The sequence below is a fragment of the Rhinopithecus roxellana genome, chromosome 17 (assembly GCF_007565055.1).
Source record: "Rhinopithecus roxellana isolate Shanxi Qingling chromosome 17, ASM756505v1, whole genome shotgun sequence".
In the NCBI taxonomy this organism is placed as follows: Eukaryota; Metazoa; Chordata; class Mammalia; order Primates; family Cercopithecidae; genus Rhinopithecus; species Rhinopithecus roxellana.
In genome coordinates, this window is record NC_044565.1 from 4,757,566 (window position 1) to 4,777,680 (window position 20,115).

Genomic DNA, 20,115 nt, shown 5'->3' on the forward strand with positions numbered 1-20,115 from the left:
TAGGCACAGTGTGGGCGGGAAGAGCCACAGGGAGAACGATGGCAGGGCAGAGGGGCACCAGGATGCCAGGGTCAGCATGAGGCCCTTCCACGGGTGGGCAGCTCCTGACAGTGTGCCGGTGCCTGTGGAAGTGACCCAGCTGTGGCCTTCAGCTGACCACGCAGGGAGAGCTGGGAGCAGGCAGAGGCTGGGCAGGTGGCCACTCAGGCTTCAAGTGGTGTGGACATCTGGGTGGAGAGTCAGAAAACACTGGCTGTAGGGCCTGGAGCCCAGGACATGGGCCGAACTCAGGTGCCGATGTGCCAGTGGTCAGTGGGGCTGGGCCCTGGGTGAAGGGAGAACATGGGGCACAGGGAGAGAAACTGAGGCTAGAACCTTTCACACAGCCCTGCTGAGGACCAGGCAGAGATGTGGAAACTGGTGAAGGAAACACAAAGGGACCACGAGCTTCAGGGCAAAGTCCAGAGTTCCTGAGAGGATGCGCCCACTGCACGGGGAGGCGGCCGCACAAGGCACAAGACCAAGGGGGCACTGCTGGGACCACCTCGGCTGCCCCAATCTTGAGTTCTTCTGATGGGCCTACTCTCTCCAGGGTGACTGCCGACTGCCAATCCCAACAGCCCCGCTGTTGCAGGCCCTGCTCCAAAGCACAATCTAAACTTGGTATTTTCAAACACTTACTTTTAATTTTCTCCAAACTGCTTAATGTGAGATAACACCTGTTTGCAGCTAGTGGGCTGATCACCTTTCTATGTGTACGTTGGCTGGCTGCGTGGTTCTGGCCCTTTCTCGCCCCATTTTTCTGAGCTGTAGTCTTCCCTTCTGATTTCATAGCAGTTCTTCCCAAATCTGCTTTGAAAAGCAGCTCAGAGGTGCAGGCCGGACTGCCCAGGCCTAGTCTTGGCTCTCCCACTCCACAGTTGTATGGCCTGGGATGAGTTACTCAGCCTCTTTGTGCCTCAGTTTCCTCACCTATAAAATGGGGCAGTGGCTGGGCACGGTGGCTCATGCCTGTAATCCCAGCACTTTGGGAGGCTATGGCGAGCAAATCATGAGGTCAGGAGTTCGAGATCATCCTGGGCAACATGGTGACACCCGTCTGTACTAAAAATACAAAAAATTAGCCGAGCATGGTGGCAGTCACCTGTAATCCCAGTTACTTGGGAGGCTGAAGCAGGAGAATCGCTTGAACCCGGGAGGCAGAGGTTGCAGTGAGCTGAGATCACGCCACTGCACTCCAGCCCGGGCGACAGTGTGAGATTCTGTCTCAAAAAAAAAAAAAAAAAAAAATAGGGCGGTGGTAGCATCTGACCCAGGGCTGCTGTGAGGCTCCCCTGGGCTGATGCAGATGTGGTACAGAGGGCCAGGCTGGGGTGTGAGTGCCAGTTCCCACTGGCCTTAGGCCCCATCCACTGCTGCTCCTAGCGCCATGGGTGAGCCTTTCCACTTCTTATGAAGTAGAGAAAACTATTTATAGTATCTTCTTTGGTAACTTTTCTTGTTGATGTTCATCTGCAGTTCTGTGCATTTTTTCAGAACAAATTCCTTTATCTGTCATATCAAACTTGTTAATCTTTTCCTTTGTGATTTATACTTTTTTGTATCTTAAGAAATCACCTTAAACCCAGCCTGTAAGAATCAAAAGGTGCAGGTGCTCCCGACAGTCCTGGGAGGCTCGCCGGACCCTGGCTCTCCATGCTTGGGGCAACCATCTCACACCCTTTTCTCGCCACAAACCCCTCCTCACAATGGGCTGACAACCTCACCCAAGAGGACCCTGAGACCACTGGAACCCACACCTATGCTCTGTGCCTCCTACACCCCCTACCTGGCTCCCGTGTAGCCAGTGGTCCCCATAAAGCCTCCCTCTAACACAGACCCTGCAACAACCCTACAATAGCAAAGGCCCTGAGAGGCGCCACCCAGACAAAAAATCTCCACCTGTACCCCTCATCCCCTTCATGGGGCCACTGGCCACTTCCAGCACTGCCTTCGGGGTCACCGGCACCTCCAGGCGCAAACCCGACGGTCGACTCAGGCCCTGCGGGACTCTCCTCGGAAGCTCCCCAGAATCTGTGACGACAGATTCACAGAGGAGCTGGCACCTCTGAGTCTAGCACACAGGAATGCAGACCAGCTTCAGCTTCTGGTCCTCCAACAGCATCCTGCTGAATTCCTGTCACCTCTAATAATTTGTGGGAATGCACTGGGATTTTTATATAAACATTTTATTAAGTGAAGACCAAAAACCTTTGGTTTCTTCCATTCTTTGTCTGGGTGGTTCATTGTAAGATTTCGGTTTTTCGTTTTGTTTTTTTGAGACAGGGTCTGTCACTCAGGCTGGAGTGTAGTGACACCAACTTAGCTCACTGCAGCCTCAATCTCCTGGGCTCAAGTGATCCTCCCACCTCAGCCTCTCAAGTAGCTAGGACTACAGGTGCGTGACACTGTACCTGGCTTATTTTATTTTATTTTATTTTAGAAACAGAGGTCTCACTATGATGCCCAGATTGGTCTCAAACTCCTGGGTTCAAGCGATCCAACCACCTTGGCCTACCAAAGTGCTGGGATTACAGGTGTAGGTCACCATGCCCCACCTGAGTTTTTTTTTTGGAGACGGAGTCTCACTCCGCCACCGAGACTGCATTCCAGTCTCGGTGGCGGAGTGAGACTCCGTCTCCAAAAAAAGGTGGCTCACTGCAACTTTTTCCTCTCGGGTTCAAGCAATTCTCCTGCCTCAGCCTCCTGAGTAGCTGGGACTATAGGTGCACGCTGCCACACCCGACTAATTTAATTTTTTTGTATTTTAGTAGAGACAGGGTTTCACTGTGTTGCCCAGGCTGGTCTCAAACTCCTGAGCTCGGGCAAGCCGCCCACCTTGGCCTCCCAAAGTGCTAGGATTATAGGCATGAGCCGCTGTGCCCGGCCTAGACTGAGTTTTTAATAAGAATCAGCAATGAGCGTGGTGGCCATGTGGTTTTCCTTCTTACATCGATCAGTGTGAGGGCCATCCTCCCAATGTGGAACTGGCCTCTCACCTCTGGGGCGACCCCCCGTCAGGACAGAGCCAGCCCCTACGCCAGGCAATATGGATTTTGCTCACAGGGTCAGCAATCACAGCGGGGGAGGTGAGGTGATAGGAATCTGCTTCGGTCCAAGTTTTGGGATATCGAGGGTCACCGTATCCCAACAAAGGCACCTGAAACCATCTCTGACTTGGGTTCAGCAACAGGGGCATGGACGGGGAGGGCGGACCCTGAGTGAGGATAGTCCCTAGATCTCTTTCGTGGTGACACTCAGGTCACAAAAAGAATTTGGGGCCTGGTGCAGTGGCTCACGCCTGTAATCCCAACACTTTGGGAGGCTGAGGCAGGCAGATCACTTGAGGTCAGGAATTCACAACCAGCCTGGCCAACATGGGGAAATCCTGTCTCTACTAAAGATACAAAAATTAGCTGGGCGTGGTGGCAGGCACCTCTGGCCGCAGCTACTCGGGGAGGATCACTTCAGCCTGGGAGGCAGAGGTTGCAGTGAGTCGAGATCACACCACTGCACTCCAGCCTGGGAGACAGAGCGAGACCCTGTCTCCAAAAAAAAAAAAAGAAAAAACATTTGGAAACTGCCCGTTTGCTTCATTTCCCTGGGGTGACACAGCCCCGAGGACTGGGAGAGCCCACTGCAGAGCCCGCAGAGCACTGCCTGGAACTGGTGCTCTCCTAGAGCACTCACTGCCGGGCTTTCAGAGGTGGCTGCACTGGGGCACGCGGTCCCCTCGGTGGCCCTCGCTGGTCCCTTGTGGTCCCCACGCCGCCCCTCACCGTCCCCCCACAGTCCCTGCACCGCCCTTCACCATGCCCCCGCCACCCCTCACCGTCCCCCCACGGTCCCCGCACTGCCCCTCACGTCCCCTTGAGGTCCCTGCACCGCCCCTCACCATGCCCCCGCCGCCCCTCACCGACCCCCACGGTCCCCACACTGCCCCTCACGTCCCCTTGAGGTCTCTGCACCGCCCCTCACCGTGACCCTGCCGCCCCTCACCGTCTCCCCACGGTCCCCGCACTGCCCCTCACCGTCCCCCCGCAGTACCTGCACTGCCCCTCACGTCCCTTCACGTCCCCTGCACCGCCCCTCACTGTCCCCCTCACGGTCCCTGCACCACTCCCTCACCGTCCCCTGTGGTCCCTGCGCCGCCCCTCACATACCCCTGTGGTCCCTGCGCCACCCCTCACTGTCCCTGCGCCACCCCTCGCTGTCCCCACGCCACCTCTCACTGTCCCCACATCTATTCACCTCCTCTTTAACACTTGGCTTGTTTCTCCCTTTTCTCTTGATTAGGCAGCAGCTTAAGTATTTAATTCACTTATTTCGAAGAACTAGGTATAAAACATAACGTTTTGCCAATTGCTTATTTCCTAAAGCATTAGTTTCTGTGTTTTCTGCCTTGCTCAGGTCTGGATAGGTGAGAAGAAGACCACAGTAACAACAAAACTTACAATGGCCTGACAAATACAGTGAGATGGGAGGGCTCAGCTCCCACTTCCCACCCTGCAGAGACCACAGAGGCCAGGGAGGGTCAGGCGGCACAGCATGAGGATTCCAGTGGAACCGGCAGGCTGTCTGCAGGGAGGCTGCTAGCCCCGCAGGAGCGACGCACTGCACAGAAATCCTGGGACTGCAACACTGCAGTGGTTTCCCTAAAGCTGCACGACACTTCCCTCCCTGACAGAGAAAAGGGCAAGGGGCGGCCTGCTTCCCGCTCCTCCTCAGCTCCTTCCTTGCTGGCGATGGGATCCCCTGCACACCTGTCACTCACCCGCAGCACCCAGAGCCTCCACGCTCTCACCAGTGCAGGGTGTGAGGGCTCCTGCTCTGCCCCAGCCCCACAGCATCCTTCCGCCCTGGGTGGCGGGTGACAGGGCTCCAGGGAACAGGTCTGGCACGGGCTGTGAAGGTCAGTGTCTCCTGGCGGCCCCTCCACAGCATCTCCCTTTGATGATGCTGGTGAGCCTGGGCCTCTTCTCACCTCCGGACTTGTGCTCTCTAACGGGGGTGCTCGGCCAGCTCACCTGACGCCTGCCCTGCACCCCTTCTCTCTGCCAGCTCAGGGCTGCCCTCCGGGTTGTCCCCAGACCCGTCTAGCTGGTGCACTCTCTTTAGTGTCTGCAACCGGCTGCCATACCCACCCCCTTATTCTTTAATGGAAATGGTTATAGTTTTGTTTCTAGACTGTATTTGGTTCTCTTTTCACACTGGCTCTGTCCTCATAGGACCCTGCCCTTTCTCACTTTCACCTCTTTACCTTGCTATTTTTATCCTGTATCTCATCAACCCAAATGATGTTACTTTCTGCTCTAGTGCTCCTTTCGTGTGCTGATGTGTGTGTTTTGTGACTGTAACCAATACTGCTGGTCCTGGGTGTGTGGGAAGCTGCTGGCCCCACACGGGAACCGAGACCCTGTGCTCCAGGGAAGCGGTGCTTCCCACAGCCGCGAACCCCAGGCCGGAGCCACTGCCGTGCAGCCTCACTGGGACACAAACATTCAGAAGGACACTGGTCACCCCACCCGGGACACTTCAGCCCAGCCCATTTACAAGGCTAATGTCGCAGCTTAAGGGCTTCCCAGTCCAACACAAAGAATAACTTTGAACCCTACAACTACATGAGGACAGACCATGGTTACAACTTCTCAGGAGAGAGGATTTAAAAGAAATTCTAAAAGAAAACAGACTACCCCAGGGTGTACAGTGGAAGGCTCATCAATCACCTTTTGCTGAGGAGGGGCCTTGGAGGGTCTGGTACAGGTGGGCTCTGGCCCAGTGCAAAGAAAGGCCTCGTCTCCCATGTGAAATCAAAGCAGGCAGGCGCCCAGGGGCTAGTGGAGACCTCTAACCTCTCACCTCCCCTCTGGGCCTCTGTGGGCCTAGGTTTCTCCTTCTGATTGATCAGAAGGATGCTGGTCAACTCATCAGCATTTCAGGTATTCCGTAGTGGGAAGGTTTTTCAGAATAACAGACCACCAAAATGCCAGAAGCAGAAGCCCACCCCTGTTGTATTATTAGGTTTTTATTTTATTTATTTATTTTGAGACAGAGTCTTGCTCTGTCACCCAGGCTGGCGTGCAGTGGCTTGATCTTGATTCACTACAGCCTCGACTTCCTAGGGTCAAGCAATCCTCCTGCCTCAGCCTCCCAAGGAGCTGGAATACAGGAATGTGCTACCATACCTGGCAAATTTTTTAAAATATTTTTTGTAATGATGGGGTCTCACCATGTTGCCCAGCCTGGTCGCGAACTCCTGGGCTGAAGTGATCCTCCCATTTTGGCCTCCCAAAGTATTGGGTTACAGGCGTAAGCTACCATGCCCAGCTAGTTTTGATTTGTTTGTTTGTTTTGAGACAGAGTCTCACTCTGTCACCCAGGCTGGAGTACAGTGGTGCAGTCTTGGCTCACTGCAGCCTCCGCCTCCCAGGTTCAAGCAATCCTCCTGTCTCAGGCAGAGTATCAGGGATTACAGGCACGTGCCGCCACGCCCAGCTAATTCTTTTGTATTTTTAGCAGAGACGGGGTTTCACCATGTTGGCCAGACTGGTCTTGAACTCCTGACCTCAAGTGATCTGCCCACTTTGGCTTCCCAAAATGCTGGGATTACAAGCGTGAGCCACCGCGCCCAGCCACTGGGGCATGCTTTTACATCATCTCTTGACCTCCTGTCTCTGTCCATTCTTTCTAGGGTGCCTCTGACTGGAATGCTGGCCTCAGGGTTCAGCCTGCTAGTCCATTCTTCTCTTTCTCTCCTACTTTCCATATTTTTGCCTTTTTCCTCTATTTTCTGGAAATTTCCACAACTTTCTCTTCCAATTTTTCTATACTTTTCCCATTTCTATTATGGCATCTTTAATTCACAGAAGGTCAATTTTATTCTCTAAATGTGGCTTCTCCATGGTGACACCTCTTGTCCTGAGAATGCATGATGCCCACTTATTTCCCTGAGGATATTAATCAGAGATTTTCGTTCTCTACTATTTTCTTCTTCCTGAACCATCTACATCTCCAATTAGTGTCTGTTTCTTTTGCTGCCACCTTTTCCACTGGAGGGGTTCCTCGGCCAGGAGGAATTACTGGCTGCCTGCCCTGCTGGATGGTGTGGCCAGGCCAGCCGTGCCTCCACCACTGGGAGCCTTCCCTGTAGCTCCTCGCCTCCTGGCTGCAGTGCCCTGAGGGCACTCCTGTCCTTGGCACACTGCCTGTCCCGGCTGGACCTGCACCCTCCTGCAGTGGACGCAGGCCTGCCATCCCCCCCCACCACTAGGCCTCGCCCAGTTGATATGGCATCCTCTGGCCCCAGGCTGCTCCAGCCAGCAGGACCCCCATCTCCTTCAGATGCAAAGAGGTAACGTTCCACATATGGTGGGCAGCACACGTCCCACACGAGGAGGCTCCACGGAATCTTTGCTGGCTGAACCCATGTGTTTGACACATGGAGGAAAATGCCAGCATGGTAGGGCTCGGAGGAGCCGCAGGTCCCCTATGAAGGGGAAGGTAAGCAAGAGGTGTCAGAACTGCAAGTCCGTTTCTGCTGAGAGCCTCAGTGGCTGCAGGGATCAGGCCATGTACTTCCCAGAGGAGTGGCGGGAAGGGGCAATGCGCATGCAGCACAGAGACAGAGGGCTCGGCAGGCGCCCCGGCTGCCCTGCTCTCAGTCTCCGCCCTGTAGCCCGGACAGCATGTCCTGCACCCCAGGCACCTTAGCTGAGTCCACACCCAGACCCACTTCCACTCTGTCCCTTCACACCTGGTTCAGTGTGCAACTGCCCCCATCCTGGCACCAATACCATTTTCAGCCAAAACTGGGTCACGCGGGGTTACTATCCCTTCTACCTAAGGGGCCCTGCCCTCACCCACAGGTGAGGGAGAGCCTGTGAAGGAGTGCCCCTTTGAGAGAAGATGAAGGAATCTATCAAAGAGCAGGGCCAGGAGAGACGGAGTGCAGGGGCTGAGGAGAGGGTGGCAGGAGCCCTGTGATCTGAACCCAAAGTCACCATGAACAGAGCAGGCGGGTCCAAATGCTCCAAACCAACCCTTCAGTCAACGAAGCCCAGCCCAGCCCTGTAACCACGCGCCCCCACGCTTCGAAAACATACCCTGCCCAGGCCCCACCAGCCCCCTCCCCCATCACTGGGCCCTCCCACACCTGCTGCCTGGAGAGGAGGCCTGGAACCTAACAGACCCCTGCCCCAGAGGGCTGGGTCTTTACAAGGGCTGGTCCCCTGGGCACGAGGATCCCGTTCTCCTCCCTGCCAGCTACCAGGGCTGGCAGTCTGCCTGACATAGGACACTGGGAACACGAGGCCATGGGTTGTGAGGGCACTAAAGGCACCTCAGGATCTCCAATCTCCACACCCCCTACTAACAGGAATGCCTCCAATCCCACCAACCACTCCCCAGCTGTCAGTGGGAGCGGAAAACAAGGTCCAGGTCCATGACATGCCCGCAGTCCCTGCCAGGCACACAGAGGGCTGTGGACACTGCTGGCAGGAATGGGGCTCCTGGCAGAGGGTGGGGTGAATGAATGTGGCCCCATCCCCTGGGTCCTGGGATGCCCAGAGAGTGGACACTTTTCTAGCCTGGAGTGGGGAGGAAAACAAAAAATCATGGCTTTGAAGAAGTCTCTTGCTGCCCCCGGGCATGTCCAGGCCTCAGTGGACCCGCAGTGTAAGGTGGAGGGGCTCACCGGGAGCAGAGAGAAACAAGAGACAGAGGCTGTGTCAGCCCCACATGGACCGCCCAACCAGCCAGCAGCCTCAGCCAGGGGGCCCCTCCCTCCAACAGCCCCCCTCCCTGCAGCCTAAAGGGCCCACCTGTCCCCCTAAAACATGCATGCCCGGGCACAACCCCCCAACAAAGAGGCACTTGAGACAGAAGGTGACGAGGCTGCCTCTTACCGGAGCAGAACGCCACACGCACCGTGTCCTGCTTGGCCATGCCCAGCACAGGCAGCAGGGAGCTCAGGACGGATGGCAGGAAGGGGACTACGCCGAACGCTGTGAGAGAGGACACTGTCAAAGACCTCCACCAAGCCTTCCAGTGCCCCGTGCTCCTCCTGGGGCAGGCTGTGCGCCACCTACCGTTGGCCACCGAGAGGCTGGCGAGGGTGTGCAGCACGGCGCAGTGAGGCAGGGTCCCAGGCTGCAGCCTGCGCAGCAGCTCCTCCATCACCTTGCTGATGAATTGCCTCCCCACGGCCACCAGGACGCCACTCGCCGCCTGCTGCCAGTCCCAGACCAGGTCCTGAACCCAAAACACCAGCAAGGAGAACCTCTCCCTGAAATCTCCCAAAAGGCAAGACCAAGACATTCTGCCCTCAGTGGCTGCCAGCCTCGGACAAACGCACGCTGTTTTCAGTGTCCCTAAAAAGTGCAGGTCAGGGAAGGTGGCAGGCACAGCCTCCCCTGCTGAGGGGCTGCCAGGAGACCCCACACACAGGAGCAGAAGAGCCCTGGTGAGAGGGGACTGTGCTCCGGGCCCAGAGAGAGTTAGGCCCACCAAAGCCCTGCTCCAACCCCAGTGCCGGGCACGTCCTTTGGCCCCGGCTGCAAGCACACCGTGGTCCTGCATGTGCTTAGTTCTGGCAACTTGCTCTCTGCTTCAGTTGCTGCCTCTGAAAATCACAGGGGACCATCCCCCGCCCCTGCAGGGTGGTGCATGGGACCAAAGGGCCTCTGCCAGCCCAAGGCAGCCAAACACCACCCTACACTCTCAAGGCTGCTGGGTAGCAAGGTCAAGAAGCAGCTTCCCTTCCCAAGCTAGGCCTGAGTCTGCGAGGCCAGAGGGCCTGCTGAATACCTTCGTCTTGGTCATCTCGCTGGAGGCCAGGAGGATGATGGTGCTGGCTGTGTCCTTGTCCAGCTCACTGGCACGACTGTTCAGGACCCTCTCCATGGCCCTCAGGACCGCCGCTCGGTATGGGTGCGCCAGCTGCAGAGAGACATCGTCCAGGACGGTCCCAGGTGAGCCTCACGCCCAGACACTCTGAGTGCCTGTCACTGTCTCTAGGAGATGAAACTGCACAAATCTCTCTGTCTCAAGCACAGGAGGGGAGGGGTACACCTGATCACTCCTCATGTCCTAAAAGCAGACCTGCAAGCCTCACGCTCACAGCCCATCTCCAGAAGGGTGGAGTGTTATCCTGCTCCAGACAACCAACATGCAGACGGCAAGGTGGGGGACTTCTGTCCCCCAGCGGTAGCCAGTAGGGTCTCCCAGTCACATGACGCTCCCAGGACCCTTCGGCCTCCTTGCCCTGCCCTCCCCTGTCAGAGAGGAGCACCCTCCTGTCCCCAGCTCAGTCTCTGCCTCAGTCTCTGCCACTAGGCTAGTGCTTATATCCAAAGGCCCCTCCTCAAGGCTGCTAAGGAAAACCACCACCCACCACACCACCTTCTGCCACGGCCCCAAGCCTCCTCTGCCTCCCAAGTTAACCCTCCGCAGAGTCCAACACCTGCCTTCATCCTACCCCTAAACAGCTCTCCTGTTGACCACCAACCCCACTGTAAATCCAAAGAGCACACACCGTCCTTCCCTCAACTGGGGACGCACCAAGGACTGGGACTGAAAGCTGGGACCTGCAGGGGCACACAGCAGAGTAGGCTACTGCCCAACCCAGGAAAGGACCCTGGGGCACCCGGCCACCCTGTGTTGACAGCCCCTCCCCAATGATGCACCCACCACGGCCCCTCCCTCCACCACCCTGAGAGCAGCCTGCACCAGGCAACATGGCACCAGGAGGGGCCGGCACAGGGCGGTCCAGCATCCCACAGGCTCTGTCATTCATTCTCACATGGCTATAAATACCCGAGGCCGGGCGTGGGGGCTCACGCCTGTAATCCTAACACTTAGGGAGGCCGAGAGGGGCAGATCACCTGAGGTCAGGGGTTCGAGACCAGCCTGGCCAACATGGTGAAACCCCATCTCTACTAAAAAAAAATACAGGCCGGGTGCGGTGGCTTACACCTGTAATCCCAGCACTTTGGGAGGCCGAGGTGGGTGGATCACCTGAGGTCAGGGGTTCAAGACCAGCCTGACCAATGTGGTGAAACCCCCGTCTCTACTAAAAATACAAAAATTAGCCATGTGTGGTGGCGTGCGCCTGTAGTCCCAGGTACTTGGGAGACTGAGGCAAAAGAATCGCTTGAACCTGGGAGGCAGAGGTTGCAGTGAGCTGAGATGGCACCACTGCACTACAGCCTGGGCCACAGAGCGAAGACTCTGTCTCAAAAAAAAAAAAAAAAAAAAAAAAAAATTTATCCCGTCATGGTGGCGGGCACCTGTAATCCCAGCTACTTGGGAGGCTGAGACAGGAGAAAAGCTTGAACCCGGGAGGCAGAGGTTGCAGTGACCCGATCATGCCACTCCAGCCTGGGCGACAGAGCAAGACTGTCTCAAAGAGAAAAAAAAAAGAAGAAATACCTGAGACTGGGTAACTTACAAAGAAAAAAGATTTAATTGGCTCAAAGTTCTGCAGGCTGTACAGGAAGCATGGCTGGGGAGGCCTCAGGAAAACACAATCATGGCAGAAAATGAAGGGGAAGCAGGTACATCTTACATGGCCTGAGCAGACACTTCCAAACAACCAGATCCTGAGAACTCTATCATGGGGACAGCACTGAAGGGAGAAGTCACCCCCAGGATCCAGTCACCTCCCACCAGGCCCCACCTCCAGCACCGGGGATTACATCTCAACATGAGATTTGGGTGGGGACACAGATTCAAGCCATATGAGACACTGATGGTCACGGGGTCTGCGTTTCCCTCATGCACTCTGACAGCTATGGCAGCCATGGCAGGTGGGGGTGGGCCCACATGGGAGAAGTGCTACCCGCTCAGTGAAGACGGCCACGAAGGACATTTGAAGGAGAACATGACAAGGTTGTTTGGAGGAGAAACAACAGTAGAGAGGCTTGGGAGCTTCGTGAAAGTCTTGGTTTTGTTCAGAAACTATTTGAAGTTGACACCCAACCACCTGACATGCACTTGGCCCTGGCATGAAGCGGTACCGGTGACAGGGCAGCGTCAGGCAGCTCCCAGGCCCACATACACTTGCCGCAGGTGGCTGTGGCACACGTGTTCAGAATCACGCAACTGTCTCAAGCGTTGAGTCCCAGCATCGGTAACAGACAGGCGTGCTCACTGCCACTCTGCGGAACGAGTTATAAACTACCATGGTCTACCCCAGGCCCACAAGTGGGAGTGATTTTTGTTCCTGAAAATAGCCAGTGCAGGTCACAAACCTCAGCATGGAACACGAAGTCCACGTGGAACCTGCCAGTTCTCTGGGGAGGAGTTTCAGCTGGGGTTGATTTTCACTGTTAGATTTCCCATCCTCGAGTGTTGGTGCCGCAGTGAGGCAAGAGTGAGGCTGGTGGGGGATCAGTCTCACTGTGCCAGCCACCTCTGCCCACAGGCTACACACGACTCCCTTTCCTTTAAGGCTTCTGCAGGCAGACTGTATTTAAATTCTATATTAGAGAATCATTTCTTTTTTATTTTTTTGAGACGGAGTCTCACTCTGTTGCCCAGGCTAGAGTGTAGTGGCACAATCTCAGCTCACTGTGACCTCCGCCTTCCAGTTCAAGCGATTGTCCTGCCTCAGCCTCCAGAGTAGCTGGGACTATAGGCGCCTACCACCATGCCTGGCTACTTTTTGTATTTTTAGTAGAGACGGGGTTTCACTATGTTGGCCAGGCTGGTGTCGAACTCCTGACCTTGTGATCCACTTGCCTCAGCCTCCCAAAGTACTGAGATTACAGGTGTGAGCCACCGCACCTGGCTGAGATTACAGGCGTGAGCCACTGCACCTGGTCACATTTTTTTTCTGAGTCAGGGTCTCACTCCATCACCCAGGCTAGAGTGCAGTTGTGCGATCATAACTCACTGCACCTTGAACTTGCGGGCTCAAAAGATCCTCCTGCCACAACCTGTCAAGCAGCTGGGACTACAGGCACACACCACCACACTCAGCTAATTTTTTTTTTTTTTTTTTTTTTTTAGATGGAGTCTCGCTCTGTCACCCAGGCTGGAGTGCTGTGGCACAATCTCAGCTTACTGCAACCTCTGCATCCTAGGTTCAAGTGATTATCATGCCTCAGCCTCCTGAGTACCTGGGACCTACAGGTATGCGCCACCACTCCTGGCTAATTTTTTTTTTTGTATTTTCAGTAGAAATGAGGTTTCGCCATGTTGGCCAGGCAGGCTGGTCTTGAACTCCTGGCCTCAAGTGATCCACCCACCTCCGCCTCCCAAAGTTTTGGGATTACAGGCATTAGCCACTGCACCCAGCCCCAGCTAATTATTTTTATTTATTTATTTATGTATTCATTCATTCATTCATTCATTCGAGACAGAGTCTCGCCCTGTCACCCAGGCTGGAGTGCAGTGGTATGATCTTGGCTGACTGCAACCTCCACCTCCCGGGTTCAAGCAATTATTCTGCCTCAGTCTCCTGAGTAGCTGGAACTATAGGCACGTGCCACCACACCTGGATAATTTTTGTATTTTTAGTAGAGACAGGGTTTCACCATGTTGGCCAGGATGGTCTCAATCTCCTGACCTCATGATCTGCCCGCCTCGGCCTCCCAAAGTGCTGGGATTACAGGTGTGAGCCACCACACCCGGCCTGGTCTCAAACCCCTGGCCTCAAGTGATCCTCTTGTCTCAGGCTCCCAAAGTATTGGGATTACAGGCGTGTGCCCTGGCACCCAGCCTATGGTTTCTGACTTTCATAATCTGGACACTCTTCCCAGGCAGGAGACAATGTAGTCCTTGAAAAGCCCATCCCCATCTGGGACGTCACAGAGCCGAGGCTCTAAGTGGGTGGATCAGCTGCCGGGGCAGCACGGCTGGTATAGTGCAGGAAGTAGGGGGAAATGATTGAAAATCAGTGTAAACTGGTCTGGTTCTATCTAGTCAGAGCACGGCTGAGCTGGGAGCAGCAGCTTGGGTGCAGCAGGGCATTTATACACATCCGACCAGACCCACTGCTGGGAGGGGCAGCTCGGGTGCAGCAGGGCATTAATACTCACCCAACCAGACCCACAGCTGCCATCTCCTCTGGTTCTTGGTCATGAAAACACAGCTCAAGTTGCATTATGCTTCCATCTTTAGCTACTAATTCTCTTCACGTATATGAGAAAGTTTGAGGGAAATCTTTGCAGATTCCACAGATCTCCATCTGTCACTCTGTGTCCTGGTGACTGAGTGCTCAGTGCAGGGTGACAGGCTGGCTCAGCAAGTCTGCAATGGGTTATGCAACTGGAAAACATAGGAACCCATGAAAAAGGCATAGGATCTACATTTTACGAAAAATGGATAGGGGCCAGCCACAGTGGCTCACGCCTGTAACCCCAGCACTTTGGGAGGCCAAAGTGGGAGGATCGCTTGAGCCCAGGAGTTCAAGACCAGCCTGGGTAACATAGTAAGGCCCTGTTTCTACAAAAATAAAAACAATTAGCCAGGTATGGTGGTGCACCTGTGGTCCCAGCTACTTCGGAGGCTGAAGCAGGAGGATCACTTGTGTACTGGAGGTCAAGGCTGCAGTGAGCCAAAATTGTACCACTGCACTCCAGCCTAGGAAACAGAGGGAGTCCATCCCTGAATTTAAAAAAAAAAAAAAAAAAAAAGTTATGTATTACTTCTGTTCCAGGGTTGGTTTGAATTGTTTGATTTTATGGTATAAGTACAATATTTTTGGCTGTGCGTGGTGGTTCATGCCTGTAATCCCCATGATGGTGACAGGAGGCAGCCAAATGCCTAGACAGAGAGGGATGGGTCCCCCGAGAAACCCCACCTCAAGCCGAAGATAGTTTAAAGTCAAGCTACAAGTTAAATCCTCAGTCTGGATCGAGAGCCTGTCTTCCTGTCTGGCACGCTTTCCTCTGACTGATCCCCACCCTTCACCTATTTTACATATACCTACCCTTTTCTAATTGGCTTTCTACACCGTCACGCCCACCTTTGAGCAGTGTCTTCACTTTAACCTCTTTTGCAGACTCACAAACCAATCAGCACACACTCCTCATCCTGTGCCTATAAAGACCCCAGACTCAGACTCAGTTGGTAGAGGGGAGCTGGCCTAACTTGGGCGAAGAGACAGCCTGACTTTGGGGAAGATGACCTGTCCTTCCCATCCCCTCTCCAGCTCCCCTCTCCACCAAGAGCCATTTTCATCGCTCAATAAAATTCTTCTCTGCCCTCCTCACCCTTCTATGTCCACTGTATCCTCATTCTTCTTGAGTGTGGTACAAGAGCTCAGGAACCACCAAACACGGTTACAAGCTATAATGTAGGCAAGCTGAGGCACGCCAGCATGGCTAGGCAAGGCCCAGGCGGGGCACTGCTAGGGCTTGCAAAGGGACCAAGTAGAAGAATCCTATGGCTGGGTGCAGTGGCTCAGGCCTGTCATCCCAGCACTTTGGGAGGCCGAGGCGGGTGGATCATCAGGTCAGGAGTTTGAGACCAGCCTGACAAACATGGTGAAACCCCATCTCTACTAAAAATACAAAAAAATGAGACATATGTGGTGGCGTGTGCCTGTAATCCCAGCTACTCAGAAGGCTGAGGCAGGAGAATTGCTTGAACCCGGGAGGCAGAGGTTGCAGTGAGCCAGTTTGTGCCACCATACTCCAGCCCATCCTGGGTGACAGAGCGAGACTCCGTCTCAAAATAAATAAATAAATAAAATAAAAAATATATATATAAAAAGAAGAATCCTACATCACCAGCACTTTGGGAAGCCAAGGCAGTGGATTGCTTGAGGTCAGAGTTCATGACCAACCCAGCCAACATGACGAAACCCAATCTCTACTAAAAATACAAAAAAAAAAAAATTAGCCAGGAGTGGTGGCACATGCCTATAGTCCCAGCTGCTCGTGAGGCTGAGGCACGAGAATTGCTTGACCCAGGAGATAGAGGTTGCAGTGAGCTGAGATCGCACCACTGCACTCAAGCCTGGGCAACACAGCAAGACGCTGCCTCAGAAAAAAAAAAAAAAAAAGTACCATACTTTTTACAGCCCTGCCTCCATTCACAGTTGGAAAAGGCCCACTCAGGAAAGTTCTTCAAGGAAAGCAAACACAGTAATGAGCCCCTTTAAATAAAAATACTGTTGACAAAAAAGCTAAACTCTAAAATACCTAACAAGGTTTATTCTGTGCCACTATGAGTGACCATGGCCCGGGGAACACCAGAGAAAGTACACCCAAGATGGTCAGGTTAGTTTGGTTTTATACATCTTAGGGGACAGAATCACAGGCAAAGACGTAAGTCAATACACGGAAGGTGTGTACTGCCTCAGCCTAGAAAGGCGGGGCGTCTCGGGGAGTACTCATAGGGCACAGGTGGATTCCGAGATTTTCTCATTGGCAACTAGTTAAAAGAGTTAAACTGGCTGGGCGCGGTGGCTCACGCCTGTCATCCCAGCACTGTGGGAGGCCAAGGTGGGCAGATCACAAGGTCAGGAGATTGAGATCAGCCTGACCAACATAGTGAAACCCAGTCTCCACTAAAAACACAAAAATTAGCCGGTGTGGTGGCACACGCCTGTAATCCCAGCTACTCAGGAGGCTGAGGCAGGAGAGTCACTTGAACCCAGGAGGCAGAGGTTGCAGTGGGCCAAGATCGTGCCAATGACCTCCAGCTTGGGCAACAGAGCAAGACTCCCTCTCAGGAAAAAAAAATTAAAAAAAGAGTTAAACATTGCCTGAGGACTTGAAGTCAGCAGAAAGAAACGCCTGAATTAAAGGGGCTTGTGAAAGTCAAGGTTCTTGTTGCGTAGATGAAGCCTCCAGGTAGCAGGCTTCAGAGATAATAGATGGTAAATGTCTCTTTTCAGACCTTAAAGGTGTCAGACTCTTAGTTAAATCTCTTCTAGATCAGAAAAAGACCTGGAAACGGAAGGAGATTCTCCACAGATGCAATTTTCCCCACAAAATATGGTTTTGCAGGGTCATTTCAAAATATGTCAAGAATAGATTTTGGGGTAAAATAGTTTTATTTCCTTCAGGGCCCACCATCAGACATGTGATGCTATGCCAGAGTCCAGTCTGGAATTTTATTGCTACAAAGAGTCTGTTTTGTCAGACTTACGGTCTGTTTTAACCTCATGTTCATCGGTTGTACAAACTTCAAAAGGGAGCAGGTATAACGTGGTGTGTCCAGTCTCCCTTTCTGTCTGTCATAGCCTGGAATTTAGTTTTCCAGGTTGCTCCCGGGTCTCCTTGGACAAGAGGATGGTAGAGCAGGCCGCTAGGCAGACATGAGCTGGGCAGGAGAGGCCCCCAACTAGGAATGTCAGGCGGTCATCAGGTGATGGTCAGGCAGTTGTTTAGGCGTCTAAAATAATAACTGGTCACTGCCAGCACCAGGGAAAGACAGTCTCACAACAGATGGAAAACACCTAAAGCTTCTGCATGGGGGAATCAGGAAAAAAAAGAAAGAAAACACCTAAGGCTGGTGGCAGCAGCTTCCTTAGAGGATCTCCGGAGTCGGGTGGATGGGCTCCAGCAAGCATACTGAGGTGAAATGGTGGTGTTTAGCCGGCACATGGCCTTCCTCTAGAAACACTCGGCTGGTTAGGGAAGAATGCCTCAAGTGAGCATGCGTGCAGCTGCGCACAAAAACTCAAAAGGAGGCCGGGCGCGGTGGCTCAAGCCTGTAATCCCAGCACTTTGGGAGGCCGAGACGGGCGGATCACGAGGTCAGGAGATCAAGACCATCCTGGCTAACACGGTGAAACCCCGTCTCTACTAAAAATACAAAAACTAGCCGGGCGAGGTGGCGGGCGCCTGTAGTCCCAGCTCCTCGGGAGCCTGAGGCAGGAGAATGGCGTAAACCCGGGAGGCGGAGCTTGCAGTGAGCTGAGATCTGGCCACTGCACTCCAGACCGGGCGACAGAGCGAGACTCCGCCTCAAAAAAAAAAAAAAAAAAAAAAAAAAAAAAAAAAAAAAAAACTCAAAAGGAGCTTCCGGTAGTGGAACCCACGCAGGTGCCTGGAGGTGGCTCCCAGGAGGGCCCGGGAGCTCCGCGCCCCTCCCCATTCCTGCCCCGAGCATCTCCTCCACCTGCTGTGCATCCGCACCCTTCCTCACAGCCTGTGTCATAAATGGGTAAAGGCAGGCCACTCTGTCCCTGCGTTCTGTGAGCCACTGCTGCAATTCATCGAACCCGAGGAGGGGGTCGTGAAAACCCTGATTCATGGCAGGTCGGTCAGAAGCACAGGCCACACCTGGAGCTTGCGACTGGCATCAGAAGCAGGGCCATCGTGTGGGGCTGAGCCCTCCACCTGCGGGGTCTGACGCGACCTCCAGGTGGATGGTGTCGGAATTAAATTGAGGACACCCAGCCGGTGTCCACTGCACAACTGACTGCTGTTTGCTGGTGGAGAGAAATCCCCCACATTTGGTCACAGAAGTATTCTGTGTTGATTGTTGTGTGGTGTAAAAGGAGAGAAAACAAAATGAGTTTGAGTTTTTCTACTCACAAATTTTGAAAATCCAGTTTTACTATTCTTGCTTCTCTTCCCCAAATCCCGTCCCTCACCATGGCCTGATGGCCCCTGAGGACGCTGTCTGTCCTGTGTGGGACCCTGGCTGACGTGTACAAGACTGGATGTATCTAAAACCGTGAGGCCCAGCACCCCTCAGCGGAACAGGTCACATTCTACAAAGTCATGGGCTTCTGGGTTCGTAAAAACAGAACCACAAACACAGATGCCAGACAGGAGATGAAACCTGTAAAGCTCCAGGTGTACCCCAGGACACTGCGCTGATGCCTGAGGCCTGGAGGGGGATGTGGCATTGCTTTTCCCTATTGTTCCACATCTTTCTGGAGAGACTCAGTGGGCTTTGGACCATGCCTGCTATCTAGGTAAGACACAGCCAAGCGAAGTGCAGCTGTGGTGAGACCCACAAACAAAAGGCAGAAACTGCAGGTAGTGACCAAACCCATGGAGGCGGTCTGCAGGAGGAGACGACAGAAGAGGACTAGGGCAGGCGAGGTCCCTGGGAAGGGTCACAGCCCACAGGGTCAGTGCTTCCAGCTCAGCATATGTATCATATATAAATATGCCAACTGTAAAGGAAGACTTTTTAAAAATTCAGTTTAAAAAACTGTAAAGGCTAGAAAAGGGATAAAATCAGAAACAAAGCAGGACAAGCATGGAACGGCTGGGGCTCAGAGGAGGATGCCCCAGAATGGAGGCCTCAGGAGCAAAGTCCCTCTCAGACCTGCTCTGCCCTCCCCTCTCTCCTCCTCATTCTCCCCCAAGGCAGTCATAAAACCTGTAAATATTGGCCAGGTGGTGGCTCACGCCTGTAATTCCAGCACTTTGGGAGGCCAAGGCAGGCAGATCACTTGAGGTCAGGAGTATGAGACCAGCCTGGACACTTGAGGTCAGGAGTATGAGACCAGCCTGGACAACATGGTGAAACCCCATCTCTACTAAAAATACAAAATTTAGCTGGGCATGATGGCAGGCACCTGTAATCCCAGCTACTTGGGAGGCTAAGACAGAATTGCTTGAACACAGGAGGCCGAGGTTGCAGTGAGCTGAGATTGCACCATTGCACTCCAGCCTGGGCGACAGAGTGAGACTCCATCTCAAAAACAAAAACAAAAAGAAACAAACAAAAAAACCCTGTAAATATCACTCTAATTTCCTCCACCATTCTGTACAAAACCTGGCCATAAAGAAATTCTCGCTGGGTGCTGGTGGCTCATGCCTGTGATCCCAGCACTTTGGGAGGCCACGGCAGGTAGAATGCCTGAGTCCAGGAGTTTGAGACCAGCGTGGCCAACATGGCGAAACCCCATCATTACTAAAAACAAAAAATTAGCCAGGCATGGTGGCACACACCTGTAGACCCAGCTACTTGGGAGGCTGAGGTGAGATGATGACTTGAACTCGGGAGGTCACGGCCGCAGTGAGCCACGTTTGTGCCGCTGCACTCCAGCCTGGGTAAGAGAATACGACTGTCTCAAGAAAAAAAAATTCTCTGGCCAACCTTGTTTGACTGTAGGTCTCAGACCCGCACTGCAGAGGGGTCCTGCCCCAACTGGAGGAA

At 53.7% G+C, this 20,115-nt stretch overlaps 1 protein-coding gene across 3 annotated transcripts in view; it reads right to left on the bottom strand.

Annotated features, from left to right (window-relative positions):
* Positions 1-20,115, bottom strand: part of LOC115894363 (maestro heat-like repeat-containing protein family member 1) — a 58,015-nt gene that overhangs the window by 11,231 nt on the left and 26,669 nt on the right. For all 3 annotated transcript variants that reach the window (XM_030921785.1, XM_030921784.1, XM_030921783.1), the window contains exons 4-6: positions 9,844-9,975; positions 9,126-9,288; positions 8,943-9,041 (exon numbers count right to left, since the gene is read on the bottom strand). In XM_030921785.1, the coding sequence (XP_030777645.1) occupies positions 8,943-9,041; positions 9,126-9,288; positions 9,844-9,975 (394 nt within the window). The remainder of the gene's footprint in view (positions 1-8,942; positions 9,042-9,125; positions 9,289-9,843; positions 9,976-20,115) is intronic.